This window comes from Myotis yumanensis, unplaced genomic scaffold, assembly GCF_028538775.1.
Source record: "Myotis yumanensis isolate MYYU_CA2020_CCGP unplaced genomic scaffold, mMyoYum1.0.hap1 SCAF_8, whole genome shotgun sequence".
Lineage (NCBI taxonomy): Eukaryota > Metazoa > Chordata > Mammalia > Chiroptera > Vespertilionidae > Myotis > Myotis yumanensis.
Genome location: NW_027223759.1, coordinates 14,880,882 through 14,896,880, shown reverse-complemented (window position 1 = coordinate 14,896,880; position 15,999 = coordinate 14,880,882). Strand labels below are relative to the sequence as shown.

Here is a 15,999-nt window from a genome sequence, read left to right as displayed (position 1 = left end):
TATATGGTGACCAAAGATTATTTGACTTTGGGTGGTGGGCATACAATCCAATATATGATTATGTATCACAGAAATGTACACTTGAAACCTATATGATCGTATTAACCTATATCAGCCAATAAATTTTTAAATAGATGCAAATAAACAAAGAAATTATATAGATTTCAATTGTACATTTCTATAACACATGCTCTGTATAATGCATTGCATGCCCACCACCCAAAGTCAAATATAATCTTATTAAATAATATGCAATCTTATATAATCTTAATAATCAATGTCACCCCAATAAATTTAATTTAAAAATGAAAAATTTTTAAATATTACACAAACTCACAGCTTCATGTACTAAATTTGTTTTCCTATTTAGCCATTTATCATTAAGCAAATGAGCCAGATAAGCTCCCCAAATGAAATGTGGTTTTGAAAGAGATTAGGGTTCTAAGTAGGAGCTGAATTTAAACACTAAAAGCACTAAATTAAGAGACAGGACAGATAAGAATGTTTTCCATTTTGTCGGGTTCTATACCATTTATAGATACTTCCATTGCTCTGAGTGGTTTTTGTACTAGTGGATAAGTGGAAACCTACATAAAAAGCTATCTCCAAATGCCATAAAGATGAGTAATCTAAATATAAAGTTGTTCGAAGTCATTTTTGCAGCAATATGTGGGCAAATTTTCCATGAGAGGCAGCTTACAAACAGGATTTAGATCTTTATATCTCTAATTAGATATCTGGGGTAGAATTAGAAGAAGAGTTTAGATTCAAAAGTTATTTTTTATTGTGACAGTCATGAAATATTGAGAGATCAAAAATGCTTTAATCCAAAATTATAATCACATTATAATTTTTTACATTCCCATAACTATTGCTAATTCTACTATCAAAATAGTTGATCCCTTGTTGGGGTGTGTATGGGAGGCAAGCGATCCATGTTTGTCAGTCAAATTGATGTCTCTCACTCTCTCTCTCTCTCTAAAAATCAATAAAAACATATCCTTGGGTGAGGATTAAAAAAGAATTGTGGAAACTAATTCTTTTTTTTTCTCATTGACTTAGCATACTATTAGGTAATCAGAAATTAGATGATTTGTTCCAGATCAAAGTGGCTAAGCCAGGATTTGAACCTCATTCAATCTGACTACAAGGCCCCTGATTATGGCCCTTTTTACTTTTTCATAGTGTGTTATAAAGATTATATGATAAGATACTAAAAATACTGAGCTCAAATCCTAAAACAAAGTGAGTGTACATTAGTTAATTACCTATGTTATTCCTAAACAACCCACAAGGAGGCCCCCTTTTCAGCCTAGAACAGCGGTTCTCAACCTGTGGGTCGAGACCCCTTTGGGGGCAGTATGATCCTTTCACAGGGGTCGCCTAAGACCGTCGGAAAACACATATATAACTACATATTGTTTACAGCAGCAAAATTACAGTTATGAAGCAGCAATAAAAATAATTGTATGGTTGGGAGTCACCACAACATGAGGAACTGTATTACAGGGTCGCGGATTAGAAAGGTTGAGAACCACTGGCCTAGAACGTCCCAGAATGAGCAGGTACGAGCTTTCCTGAACAATTGATCACCTGTGTATCTTAGGGAGAGGGTCTGAGAGTGGAGGACATAGGCAGAGCAGACTTAATGAGAGAAAAAGATTGAAATCCAACTCATAAAACAAGATATTTAATAACACTTTAGAAAACATGAGAATGCCCTTCACAGATTTTTAATTAACTCAACCAGGAAAGTAAATATTAGCATTTCTAAAAGGAAACAATTTCTGGTAAGAGTATGAATTATAGTTCAATGGCAAGCTAGACAACACTCCTTCCTGTAAATGTAGCATATAAAATACCATAAACACTGACACAAGAATTGACCTCCATGTAGCAATCAGACAAAAACAATTACATAGACTAACTAATCAACCGTTACAATTCTTTTCATATAGGCAATCAATATAAATCTGATAGGTTTCGTAACAAATTATCACAAACTCAGTGGCTTAAAAAAACACTAATGTATTATTGTACATTTCTGTGTGTTAGAAGTCCAACAAGGGTCTCACTCCATAGGGCTTTATTCCTTTCTCAGGGTTCTAGGGGAGAATTCATTTCCTTGTCTTTTCCTAGCTTCTGGAGCCTGCCTACATTCCTTGGCTTATGGCCTGTTCCTCTACCTTCAAAGCCAGCAACAATGGCAGCCCTTATAACATCATTCTGGATTCCTCTTCTGCCTCCCTCTTCTCCTTCTCAGGACCTTTGTTACTACTATACTGGGCCCACCCCAATAACCCAGAATAATCTCCCTGATTAGTAATCCTTAATTCCAATTAAACTCTCCTCTTTGCCAAATACCTAATATAGTCAAGATTCTGGGGGAGTGAAGATGGTTGCATTATTCTTCCTACCATAATCTCTAAGGGAGATCACCTCTGAATCATATAACATTAACCTCTGGGTGTAAATAATACACTGCAACTCATACATACCTTATTCGTTTTCTTCCAACGATTCAAAAATAGAGGAGGTGTTTGGGGGGTTTTTTGACAACTTTAGAACCTGCAAAGCAAAGGTGTTCCATGTTATTGAACAAGAGCAGAAAGAAACAATGCTATGACAGTAAGAGCTATGGGACCTGTTTACACTAGGTGGTGAAAATTTATTATCACTGATGTCAGGCTTTCTTTTGGTTCCAGGAAAAATAGGGTATCAAAATGGAATATCCATGTCAACAAGCCATACAAGGCTGTCTTCACACACCCCTGGAACCTAGCATACCATCCATTTCATCCTTTTGCATCTGAAAATTGCTGTATTTCCAAAGGGAAAAAAATATCTGCTGTATTAACAATAAGTACCTCAGAGTGATGACTTAGAAAGTGAAGCTTTGAATAGTGTGGGTGGGATCTGAAAGCACAGACTTTGTGGAATGAATTTTTCTCTGAATAGGCTCATCTACACAGCATATTTGCTATTATATCAAACTTAAGTTAAATTCCACTACATATAAAAATACTTGGTTGCTTAACTTATTAGGAAAAATTATATGGGATATCACACCCCCAAAAAATATTTTAGAAAAATTTGTTCAAGTTCTATGTAAGCGCATTGTCTAGATCAGGGGATGGAGCCAGAAAGGTAAAGAAATAATTGGATGTGGCCAGGAAGGCGCTGAGCATACTAGAGCCCCTCGGTCCCATCTGAAGAGGCCAGCCACCAGCCACCAGCCACCAGCCACCAGCCACCGCTGATTGTTGTCACATAAGGTCCTCTGATATTTCCATAATTACGAAAATAAAATTTTTATGTGGAATCATTTAAATTTTCCATGTTGGCAACTCAATAATATACTGCAACCCAATGACAGACCAATGAAACACAGTAAAGGACCAAACTTAGCTTATCAGGCAACAGTTTGCATCTTGAGATCTAAATCAGCCAATCCTTGATAACTGCCTGATATTTTACTTTCAAATCAATAGACTAGTGTAACTTATTATCCTAAACTGTCTAATTGGATGCAAACATTACCAAAGCCTAGAAGGGAAAAAAAATGTGTATACACGATGAGATCAAGAGTCCTAGCAACTGAGGGGTTCTTTGTTTCTCGAGGGAACAGATTATGTCTCATTTTTTGTTGTGACCCCAGCACACAGCATAATGTCTGTCACATAGTAGGCTAGAAGTAAATGTTTGTTGAATTAATGAATGACTAAACTTTAAGGGAAATCTTGGTAACTCTGAGGGTTTTATTCGCACTTGTTAATGTAGAGAAGTAGTGGTCTAGTCTTAGAATTTGGTATTGACTTAGAAAGTAAAAACCCTTTGCCCTGGCCAGTGTAGCTCAGTTCGTTGGGCATCGTCCCATAACACCGAAAGATTGCCGGTTCAATTCTTGGTCAGGGCACATGCCCAGGTTGTGGGCTCGATTCCCAGTGGGGGGTATGTAGAGGGCATGCAGGAGGGAGCCAACCAATATTCTACTCTCATATCAATGATTCTCTCTCTCTTTAAAAAATCAATAAAATTATTAAAGAAAAAAGTAAAAACCCTTCATATTTTCCATATTATCAAATATACATGTATTAATTCTAACAATTATTATATATTCCAACAATTTTTATGTTGCAATTACCAATGAGGCCTTTTATAATATAATGGGGCAGAAGGAATTTAACTGAAAATAATGCTGTAACAACAACCCAAACCAAATATTTGTGTGCAATAATTTTTATGTTACAAAGTCCTTTCAGTATGTGATTTCTCTTATCATCAGATCATCTCTCTAAGGCAGACAGATATAATTTCACTTTAAAGAACTTGAACTACAAAGGAAGTTAACTGATTTTACAAAGCCCTGCACAAAATTAGCAATGGAGCTGCACTTAATCTCTGGCTCAGACCAGGATGGTTCTCTCCTAACAGGGAAGCAACGTGGAAGTGTGACAATACAGAAGTGAATCGAATTAATTAAATATGTACAATGGCACCTTCATAAACAGGAAGGGTAGGGAAGGCCGACACTGCCACAGAGGAGGAAGGAAAGTAAGAGCATGGAGAGCGTAATGTTTGTCAAGAGGGTGTGCAGACGAGTACCTAACCCATCATGACACCATTCGCATGCTGGTTGAATCAGTCAGCAAAGTGAGACAGATCAGCTGGACCTGTGTCATTTCACCCGGAAATGCATTGCTCTGTGAAATTTTCATTTCCCACCTGTGTCTGTCTCCCTCGCGAGAGTGAAAACTTCCTGAGGGTCACAGACTAAAACATTTACATGAAGAGCTCCTGAAGCACTCTCTCGCAGAATTCATTCAAATTTCTTGAGTGGTTAATGGGTGACGTTATATTGGTGACAGTATAACAGTGGTTAAGAACAATGGACTTGAAGTCAGTGTTCTGAAACCATGCTGTCAATGATGAGCTGTGTGACTCTGGGCAAGCTACACTGCCTCTGTGGGTCACAGTATCATTTGTGAAAAAGGGTGACAGTGATAAGACTTACTCCCTAAATCTGTCATGAGGATTAAATAAGTTAATGCTTGTAAACACCCAGTAGGACGCTGTGTACCTGACATGCACTCAGTTTTGCTACTGCAACATCCTGAAATGTCAAGTTCAGACAAGTCCTGGAGCCACAGCTGGTGTCCACAGAGGCAGAGAAGGGGCATTTGCTTGGTTCCCCAAACAAACTGAGACACTGAGAAAAAACTTTAGAAAGTGACCCAACATGTATTTTTACAACAAACTTTTAATTTATCCCACATGCCATTTGGAATATAGTAATAGAACAAAGAGGAAAAAAGCATAGGAGCAGTGATTCGTGATCAATAGAAATGATTACAAACAAAAGTAGTTTTCAGACACAAGCTCACCGACAGAAAGCCTTGTGGCAGGTCAAGGTTTACAAAGGAGTGAAGACCTGAGAAGTGGCTGGTCACGGCGGGGCGGGCGGGGGGGGGGGGGGGGCATTCAAAAGGAGGAATATGTGCAATATTCTTTTTTAAGTAATTTACTTTCTTCCCAGAAAGTTTAACTGTCATCAACGAATAATCTTATCGAAGTGCAGCTAACTTACTTTCCAGTGTGTACTTGTTCTTAGATCTTTAATCTTTCAACATACATTTTCAGATCCTAATGGCTCCTAACACACAGACAAAAAGAAGGCAGTGATAGAAGTACATTCAGGGGAGAAAGAGAAAAAAGAGTGTTAATTTCCTAAACGGAAATGACACATACTAAATGATCTCTAACATTCTTAGAGTGGTATTTGTAAGAGAAAACTAAAGGCAAGCAATTAGAACGTTTTCTACGCAAAAGTAGCCGATAAAGGAACAATCACAGAGCAAGTATCACACATCAATTTAGAAGAGAATCTGATGTCAAAACAAGGTCATAAACTACATCAATGACACTTCTCCTTTTTGTGTCTTTAGTATGTATAGGAGCCAACTCATGGAGCCTGACAATTTTTGTCAAGTAACACTCTAAGCCTGAATTTTCAGCTCTGAGGCTCAGAGGGATGATGGCCAAGCTCTTGGAGCATCAGCTCTTGGGCAACCAGATGGACCAGCTCCTTCAAGCCACAGATGTTGATTCAGAGAACATCCTCTATTTCTCCTTTGATTCCTTCAGGGACTGGGGTACCTTCCACTGGCCTGGAAGACACCTCCACTGGAGTTTTCTCTCCCTGCCTCCCGTTACCTTCCTTAGTCTCCTCACGGATCAGGTGTTGCTGGCAGTCCTGCTCTGAGTTACTCCGGACATAGCCGGGTAAAGTCACGTGGCTGTCGGGCTGCTGGCCGGCCGTCTTGGCCGCTTTGCCAGAGAGGAGGACCATGCGAGTGCTGGCTGCCATCTGCGAGTGGCTGCTGGTGCTGGGCGTCATGGTGGTGAGCACGGAGCCGTACCTGTGGCCGCCGCATGGGGGCGTCCTTTTCCAGTCGATGGAGAGATTCCACCGGCTCCACATCTTCTTCACCTCAGTCTGAACCTAAACCACAAGAACCATATTGTGCATCAGAGACCATCAGGGAGACCCTGCCGCTTGCTGAGAGGAATGTCTGCCCTGATTTCAATGACAGTAATAATCATCCATTAAGGGTCCACTGTGTGCCAGGGATAGGCATATATATTCCCTCTGGGTCTCAAAAAACCTTGAAGGCAGGTGTTACTCCTGGAGATGAGCAAACTGAGGCTTGCAGAGAGGAAAAAGGACTTGTCCAAGGTTAGTATTTTTTTTAGTATATTTTTATTGATTTCAGAGAGGAAGGGAGAGGGAGAGAGAGAAAAACATCCATGATGAGAGAGAATCATTGATCGGCTGCCTCCTGCACATCCCCTCCTGGGGAGTGAGCTTGCAACTTGGGCATGTACCCTTGACCAAAATCAAACCCAGGACCCTTCAGTCTGCAGGCCAACACTCTATCCACTGAGCCACACTGGCTAGGGCCAAGGTTAGTATTTTAATGGAGGCTGAAATACAGCCGATAGAAATATCTGACTTGTGGGAGAGGAAAAAGAGGAGGGGGTTGGAGGAGAAAAAGAGATAGTGACAGCTGTGGCTGAGGAATGGCATGAAAGGGACTCAACCTGAAACGTGCCCTCCACCCCATCACCTTGCAGAGGCAGGCGGACCGAAGGAGGAAAGAGGTTGCACACTGAAATGCAGGCCCTGCTAATGTGTTCTCAATAGGGTGGGGCTCGTTTCTGTTCCTTCAGCTGGAGAGTCAATGCCACTGCTAGTGCCCCTTTCCTGGGAAAGCTTATTGGGAATTCCCGGGGGAATGGAAACCCGGGGAGCCGATGTCCCCCTAAAAGAACAGCTCAACCCTGGACGAACAGAAACTGTCCCACCACTACCTGGTAGTTTAAAAAAATGTCAAAATGTTCTCATCGATTTTGTCCCAAGAATACATATTTGAGTTTCTGATAGACCTTGAAATTGATTAATAAGTTCAAGCATTAACTGGAATATGAAGCTCAGCGTCCTTCCAGGTCTCAATATGCATTCCAGGGAGTTGGTTTTTGGTATCAGGGTTTATAACTGAATTGACCTTAGTTTACTGAAATGAATTCTTGTTTTCTCAAAATAATTTATGATTAAAACATCTCTCCTCCCTTGGCCCACTTTGTCCTGTAACTCCTGGGGATCCCCAAGCACTTTGGGCCCCATTGTGGGACTCGGCTCCCTTCGCACCTACCTCTCCATTGCAGTAGCAGTAGATGATCGACACGAAGAAACCCTAGAGGACAAAAAGCATGTTAGGTGCTGACCGTGCGTGAAGATCACAGCACTAGTGTCGTCAAGTGACTCCTTCAGAAAATCTACACATTATTCCCTCCTAATGCTTCCAAATCCTTATGTTTACATTCAATTTGTCTGAGATCTCTCCTTGGGGTCAGCTGAACCAAGCAACTGAATAAAACATGCAAAGATACACAAAGCACTGATTTCTTTTACATTAGTTTCATTTATGTTGCCAGTCAAGATGCCCGGATATCCCTGGTTGGTAAGAGATATTTATACACCGTGAATGCTGGGAACTGCAAACAAAGGGTATGATATGGTAAAAAGACAAACTTTCTTTCATTCATTCAAAAATATTCATTGAGCTTATACAATGCGAAGTGCTCGGTGTGCCAAGGATAAACAGTTTAATCAAGACAGACAAGGTCCCTGTTCTCTGAGGCCTTGCATTCTAGAAGGAAATGCAGAGGGGTGAAATATAAACAAATAGCCACAGGAGAAAAAATGTAAGATGATAAGGGCTATGCATGCAAAATAAGTGGTGTTGACAGAGAAGAATGAAGATGAATCAGACAAGGAACTCCTCTCTGAGGAGGTGACATTGAAGCTGCTTGGAGTGACAAGAAGAAGCCAGGCCTTATGAATAGTAAGGGGAAGAACATTCCAGGCAAAGGGGACAGCAAGTACAAACCCCTGGGGCTGGAATGGGCTTGAGGAACCCTGCCCCGTAGGGCTGTGCACACCAGGAAATGGCATTTGGATTTTATTCTGAGTGCAATAGGAAGCCTCTGGATACTCCCGTCAGATAAGCGACATGATCAATTTATTTTTTATTAATTTTTTAAAAATATATTTCTTTATTGATTTCAGAGAGGAAGGGAGAAGGAGAGAGAGATAGAAACATCAATGATGAGAGAGAATCATTGATCGGCTGCCTCCTGCACACCCCCTACTGGGGATCGAGCCTGCAACCCAGGCATGTGCCCTTTGCTGGAATCGAACCTGGGACTCATCGGTCCGCAGGTTGACGCTCTATCCACTGAGCCAAGCCGGCTAGGGCTCAATTCATTTTTAAGGTTCTTCAGACTAAGGAGACAAGACTGACGGCAGCAGGCGGTGGCAGCAAGTGCACACGCAGGAGGAAGGGTCAGGAGGTGTCTGCAGTAATCCATGTGACAGATGATGGTATTATTTTCAAACAAGAAAGATAAAATGTGCGAAGTCACCTCTTTCTCTTTCTTGTCTTCCTTTTTCCCTCTTCCCTCTTTCTCCTTCTTGTGCGTTCATTCATTGTCCCTACACATGCGGAGATCCCCATTCTGTAGGAGGTTCACAGTTTACAACCACACCCTTTCTACACTGGTCACCCAGGCCCGTCTGTGAAGGACGGCTCCTCCTGTGGTCCCAGGGTACCCTGACCTCTGCAGGATGGAAAAGCACAAGTGCCAGAGAATAGCGCCCTCTCATGGCCCTCGGGAGACAGGGGCCAGAAAGCCAGAGAAGGGCCCGAGAAAGAGGTTGTGAGGGGTGGGGGTGGGGGGAGCAAAATACCAGAACCAAGCTGCCGGAAGGCACTCTACCTGAAAGGAGTTGAGGAAGAGCTCACAGTGCATCCGGATCTCCCACCCGAGCCCCGAGAAGGAGTGGGGCAGGCACACGAACACGATGTAATGCACCCCGAACACCAGCACCAGGACCAGCGTGGATTTGGCGAGTTTCCTGAAAGAGAGTGCAAAGCCTTTGGATTGTTCAATTTAGAGTGCCTTTCCGTGGAGACGGCTCGCTGGGAAAATATCAAGCTACAGAGCTCACAGGGGCTGACTTTTCCCATCTCTTTGGAGCCCACGGCTTCTGCTAGCTTTCCCCCTCCCTCCTCGATCTGTCACCTTTATACTAAATCAGATAGTTTGTTCTCACCCCCCATGATTACTATCCCCTAAATCTCTCTAATCTCATTCTTCTTGCTTAAAGGACACTATCTTCATAAACCAGTTGAAATGTCTTCTCCACATCCTCGTATCTCATACCTGAGTCACCTACAGTCCACTCGCTTTGGAAATTCTGCGGTTAAGTCCATTTTATTCCAGGTGGCATTCCTGGTAAGACCATGGGTTTCTCTGACCTAACTAATCCTTTCAACGTTCAGGGGCTCCTTGGGATGCGCTCGTCCTCCTCCTGAATCCTGACTAGCAAGAACACCCTTTCCATCACTGCATATCCGGGCAGGAGACACTGAACACCTCCATGGCATGGTAATGTGGTCTAATCAGATAAAGGGGAACCTCAGGCTCTACATTTGCAGAACCTTGAGAGTCTGGTCTAAAATCAATCTGAAAGGAAAACTGTGTTTCCTCCTTTCACGCGAATGGGTAAATCCCCCTGGAAACTATTTTCCAGCCACGCTAACTTTGTTCCTCCTGTGTATGCCTAAGAGCCAAAGCCTAGGTTCAAACAAAAAAAATAAAGAGGAGCAGCCCACTCTGAAATGATCACAAATGAAAAAGTTTAGGAACAGTTTGGCTCGATGCAGAGGAAGAAAACGTTGTCAAAGACTAAATTTAGTGGCTATCCTGCTAGCTCGGCCGTCTGGGTTTTCTCTCTTTCCTATGACCAGGCTCATCTACATCTCTCCAGAGATAAAAGTCAATTTGTAGAAAAAAGACAGGATTGAAATTCATTTTCTACTGCTGTGGAACAAATTACCATAAATTTAGTAGCTTAAACCCTTTATTATCTCTCAGTTTCTCTGTGCCACCGGCCAGGCACAACGGAGTTGGGTCCTCTGCTCAGGGTCTGACAAAGTTGGAGGTAAGGTGTCAGCCAGGACTGCATTCCCATCTGGACCTCAGGGTTCTCTCCCTAGTTCGGCCCGTTTGAAATGAATAAAACTAAAAAAAAAAAAAAGACCCTTTTATGTAATGATGTTTACTTTGAATTTATATTAGTTCACACAAACACTCCATCCATGCTTTTGTTCCGGCCCTCCGGTCCAGTTTAAGAACCCATTGTGGCCCTCGAGTCAAAAAGTTTGCCCACCCCTGGCCCTAGTTCATTCAGATTGCTAGCAGAGCTCAGTTCCTTGCAGCTGTAGGATTGCTGGCGGGGTTACTCCGTTCCTACAGACTTCCCTCAGGGCGTCCTCAGGTCCTAGCCATAGGTCCTCACAACATGTCAGATTGCTTCCTCAAAGCCAGTGAGAGAATCTCTCTCCAGGATGCCAGGATGGAGTGTCATATAAAGTGTCCTAATCACAGGACCCATCACCTTTGCCATACAATGTAATCTAGTCAAGGGAGAAACCATCCAATCACAGGGCTTGCCCACACTCAAGGAAGAGCATGAGAGTGGGGATTATACAGGGCATGTAAACCCAGGGAGGCAAGAGTCTTGGGGGCTATCTTAGAAATCTCCCTATCATAGCAGTTCAAATAATTGCTACCCATAGAAATGCAAATTGTGTCCAGTGGAATGCCACTAATGATAGCCCTACGGATGTGCACAAGTTTTGCTAATTTGCATCCATTTGTAAATTCATTTCAGCAGTCATTATTCTCCTTAAAACATATGTGCTATCTTACCATTTCCTTCATTAATAAGTTAAATAAAATCTTTGAAATGTATTCACTTATATAAGGGTTATGATTACATCCTCTTAAAATTTATCCTTCAAAAACAGTGAACAAGTTAGAGCAGCGATGTATCCTAGGCCAGTACATACATGGGCCATCCATCTGTCTATCCTATATAATAAAAGCATAGTATGCAAATTGTCCCCGAGACCGGGAGTTCGTCCGGGAGTCTGACCAGGGGACGGGGCCAGCCAGGGAGAGGGAGGGAGGCCCCAGCCAGCAGCGGCAGCAGGCAGCCAGGGGAAGGCAGGGGCCTCTAGTTCACTTATAAAGATGGACTTTTCCAGACATCAAATCACTCAGCAGTCCTGGGCACTGCTTTGTTTCAGGTCCATCTGGTCAGCGATGCACACTGTACATCTTTGCAGCCCAGCTCTCTGAAAAGGCACAGTTGTCCAATGAGGTGACTCACAGATGAAAAACTGAAAGTGGCCTCTGGCTTGCAGGAAACATGGTGGTGACTCTGGGTCCCCGGGCAAAGCAAAAAAGTGTAATGGTTTGTTGGATTCGGTGTCCTATGTAGAAAACAAATACCCAATTCTTACAATATCTCTCCCGAGCTGATCTCTCCCCGGATGAAAAATCTCTACTTGTCTTTTAACACGTTGCGGACCAGTAGTTTTATTGCTAGCTTTACCCAGGGGCCAGATCAGTTTCTATTGAACGAGTACAAAAAACATTTTACATAAATGTAAAAGGCATGCTTTGAAATTAAATGCCCATTGCATTTTGAAGTTATTTATTACAAGTTCTTACAAGCTAATATCTTTTTTAAAATATGATACTTTGTAAAACACTGTGTAATAACAGAAAACATGAGAATTCTCGTGATCCGTCCACAATGTGTTCAGAGTCAACTTAGCTTAAAAAAACAAAACAAAACTATTTCTTCCTTTTCAACCCTTCTTGGCCTTGAATTAATCTTTCCTTCTTTTCTACACATATAACTCTCTCTCCCTCTCTCCTGATAAAAGCCGTATGAGAGCCCTAGCCGGTTTTGCTCAGTGGCTAAAGCGTCAGCCTGCAGACCAAAGGTTGCATAGGGCCCGGGCCCCGGTCAGGATGCAGCCAATCTATGTGTTTCTCTCACATCGATGTTTCTCTCTGTCTTTCCCTCTCTCTTCTACTCTCTCTAAAAGATCAATGGAAAAATATCCTCAGGTGAGGATTAACAAAACAAAGAAAGAAAAAAAAAACATATGAGAGAGCTTTTATGATCCCTTGTTCAGGTGAAGATAGAAGCTCAAAAAAGGAATGTATTCACCCAAAGTTACACAATTAGTAGTAGATTCAGCCTTAAAATCTGTCCTCTTTACTATCATGCTATGTAACAAATACTGGTTAAATGTATTCCAAAAATAACAAATATTAAGTATGATTTTTGTGTAATATTGCATGAAAAGTCAAATTAGCCAAAACATTCAAATATTCCTTTCCACTAAATCTTGCATTTTTCTTATCTCTCCTGGTCTTCCAGTCCTGGTAATCTTTGCTTACTTTGCAAAAGAATTGAGTTATAATTTAAAAAAGAAAAAATGTATTAGCTCTGTTGTTAAATCTGATTGATTTTCTTCAATCTTGTTGTAAAATAAGTTATTGTAAATTGCTGTTATGCAAGATGTCACCTTCAGGGGAAACTGAGTAAAGGATATATGAGATCTCTGCATTATTTTTATAACTGCATGTAATTCCACAATTATCTCAAAGTAAAAAGTTTTTTAAAGCTGATTGTATTAATATATTAACTCCTTTCAATTTTAAGCCACTGTAACAACAAAGTGATATCATGTACTTTTCAGAAGTCTTTCCTTGTGTTTGCAAGCTCACCTGGAGACTCTCTCAGCTCTGAAATATGTTTAAAAATGTTTAAAAGCTGGTTTAGACACCATGATTTGGAAGTATATTTTTTCATTGCTTTATTTTAAAATAAATAAATATTAACACACATATTTGAACATTTGTTTGACAAAAATAATAACCAAAAGAGCTATAAGTTTAAAGGCACAAAAATGAATGGGTATAAACACGAAGACTCAATTAAGCCTCCTGGGAGGAATATCACTGGGACAGACACAGATTACATTTTCCTCAGACTCTCTGTTTAAAAGTGAGAAGCTATTTAAACCTGATAGTCGAAGGCAGGGGTGGGCAAACTTTTTGACTCGAGGGCCACAATGGGTTCTTAAACTGGACCGGAGGACTGGAACAAAAGCATGGATCGAGTGTTTGTGTGAACTAATATAAACTCAAAATAAACATCATTACATAAAAGGGTACGGTCTTTTTTTTTTTTTTTTTTTTTAGTTTTATTCATTTCAAACGGGCCGAATCCGGCCCGCGGGCCGTAGTTTGCCCACGGCTGGCTAAGGCCTCAGAAACTGAATACTGCATTGAATTCCCAAATCCATGCCAAGTAGGTTCCCACGTTTTTCTCTCCAAAAAAGAAAGTCATTTCCCACTACATTTTTACCTGTAGCTCAACTTTGAACATTACTAAAAATAAATGTTTCGTCAATGAGTAACATATTTTGGCTGAAAAATACTTTCCCTGACAACTCTTAGTCTAGACCATGTTCTAATTAATGACTTCAAACTTAAGAAATTTCTGGGTACCAGATTACTTTAAATCAATTCTGCATTCTTAATAGTAGATTATTTCAGTCCTTGATAAATTTTTCTCTTCAATTATTCTGAGAAATAATGAATAAACTCAAAATATTGTTTGCCCTGTTTTTAAGATAATCCACCCTTTGTCCTCTCCAGAATTGCTCAAATCTCTTAGGCAGCTTTTCACTAAAAACACAAGTTCACATCATTCAGAACTACAGAAATAAGTCGCTTTTATTCAGAACTAGAGAAATAAGCAGCTTCCCAACACCACTGCACTGTTTCGCTTTCTGAAAAAGAATGAAAGGCTACTTATAGTTTCCATTGTTCTATCATTGGGAGAAATGGACACACCCTTAACATAGTTTGATAATGATCATAAACACTCAATTTGCCCATTTCTTCATGAAAGATGGAATAATGGACATGCTCAAACAGTCCATATGAAAGTTAAAAATTTATATATGGTAGGTGCAAATTTGATAGAAAGACTAAAAATAATATAGCAATCCTCTTTTTCTTTTTTTCAGTTATGATATACTATTTTAAGAATGAAATAAGAGCCAAGTCTCTGAGCATGAGCTACCTGTGACTCTGGGCATGGAGCCATCTCCTTAATAAATCCTTACTTTTTTGGCTACAAAAACAAAACAAACAAAACAAAAGAATGCAAATAAAAATTGTCTGCCAAGATCATCAACAAGAGATTTTCGGGAGGGGCTCGCTTCGGCAAAAAATATATGTACTCTGAATTTAAGCATATTGGGCAAGTTTTAGATTATTTATATATTTTTTTCAGATAAGCCACAAATTGAACCAAACAAAAATACACATTCACAAATTTATCTTTAGAGACATTTCAGATCAATTGTTATCTTTTCTTTATACTAAATTGTACCAAAATATTTCTTCTGATGGATGCCTGTCCCGGAATTACCTGTATTGCTTTCTTGTGTCATGCCCAACTGCATTGGTCTCCCAGATTTTGGTAGCCAGAACTCTAACCGTATTCAGAAACAAAATAAAATTCAGCTGAAAGAGAAGGTAAGATTACAAAGAATTATTACGTTTGTCTTCAAGCTGTTTATAAAATTATATAAATTGAACTTCTTTGTGTTCAAGGACTGAAAATTACGATGGATGAAAGGATAGAGCCGACTAGCAGGGGATGCAGGAAACAATTAAGACAGAGTTCCTCTTTCTCTTTTCCTTAACTGATGAATTCAAGATCTCATATTTCTGCAAGTCCCAAAACCTTTCTCTACCCCTTATGACTGGCATCTTCAAGGCCATCTTCTAAGTACTCAGGAGCAAGTCTGATCAGTTTCTGTGATTGCATTTCTATTCCGTTGTTTCAGTCTCTCTAGGCTGACACCAGTGTAGATGCAGGTCCTCAGGGGGCAGTGCCCTGCTTGGTCAGGATTCACCACATCTGTCAATTTCACCATGACCACTTCGAGAGCATGCTGCCCTGCCTGCTGCTCCCCCTGCTCTTCAGGCAAAACATCTTGCTCCCTCGAATGATGCCCTGGAAGGCCCAGGACCAAAACAGAGCTCTGTGTTCTGTTGTCAATTAGCAAAGATTCCTCTCAGGTTTTGATGTTATATAAAAGAATTTTAAAATCATCCTCAAATCAACATCAAGATGTTGCAGGTGAATAATTAAGTTATATTTGAGAGATTTATTTTCAGAATAAAAAAATTAATGTTTCCTAATGACGCTAATTCGCATTAACATAATTTTAACATAATGTGAGCAAAACACAGAAAACAACAGTGCTACAAGTTTAGATTCTAGGATTCCCAAATCAAGTGGTTCCTTCCATATCTGTACTAAAGTCTGTGATTATCTCTAAAATTCAATTATTAGAATTTATTCCCATTAGAACCTATAAATACTCATCCTTTACAAACTCCTTGATTCTCTTAAATTCATTTTGCTTCATATATTGCTCAGAAATTCTGACCACATTTTATCAGATTTTACTCTCAGATATACAAGAA

The 15,999-nt window shown here is 40.4% G+C and overlaps 1 protein-coding gene across 1 annotated transcript in view; it reads right to left on the bottom strand.

Moving 5' to 3' along the window:
• Nucleotides 1–5,287: 5,287 nt before the first annotated feature.
• Nucleotides 5,288–15,999, bottom strand: part of PTH2R (parathyroid hormone 2 receptor) — a 50,885-nt gene continuing 40,173 nt past the window's right edge. Inside the window, exons 10-13 of the mRNA XM_070423298.1 lie at nucleotides 14,933–15,027; nucleotides 9,340–9,478; nucleotides 7,713–7,754; nucleotides 5,288–6,502 (exon numbers count right to left, since the gene is read on the bottom strand). Coding sequence (XP_070279399.1) covers nucleotides 6,107–6,502; nucleotides 7,713–7,754; nucleotides 9,340–9,478; nucleotides 14,933–15,027 — 672 coding nt within the window. The 3' untranslated portion in view covers nucleotides 5,288–6,106. The remainder of the gene's footprint in view (nucleotides 6,503–7,712; nucleotides 7,755–9,339; nucleotides 9,479–14,932; nucleotides 15,028–15,999) is intronic.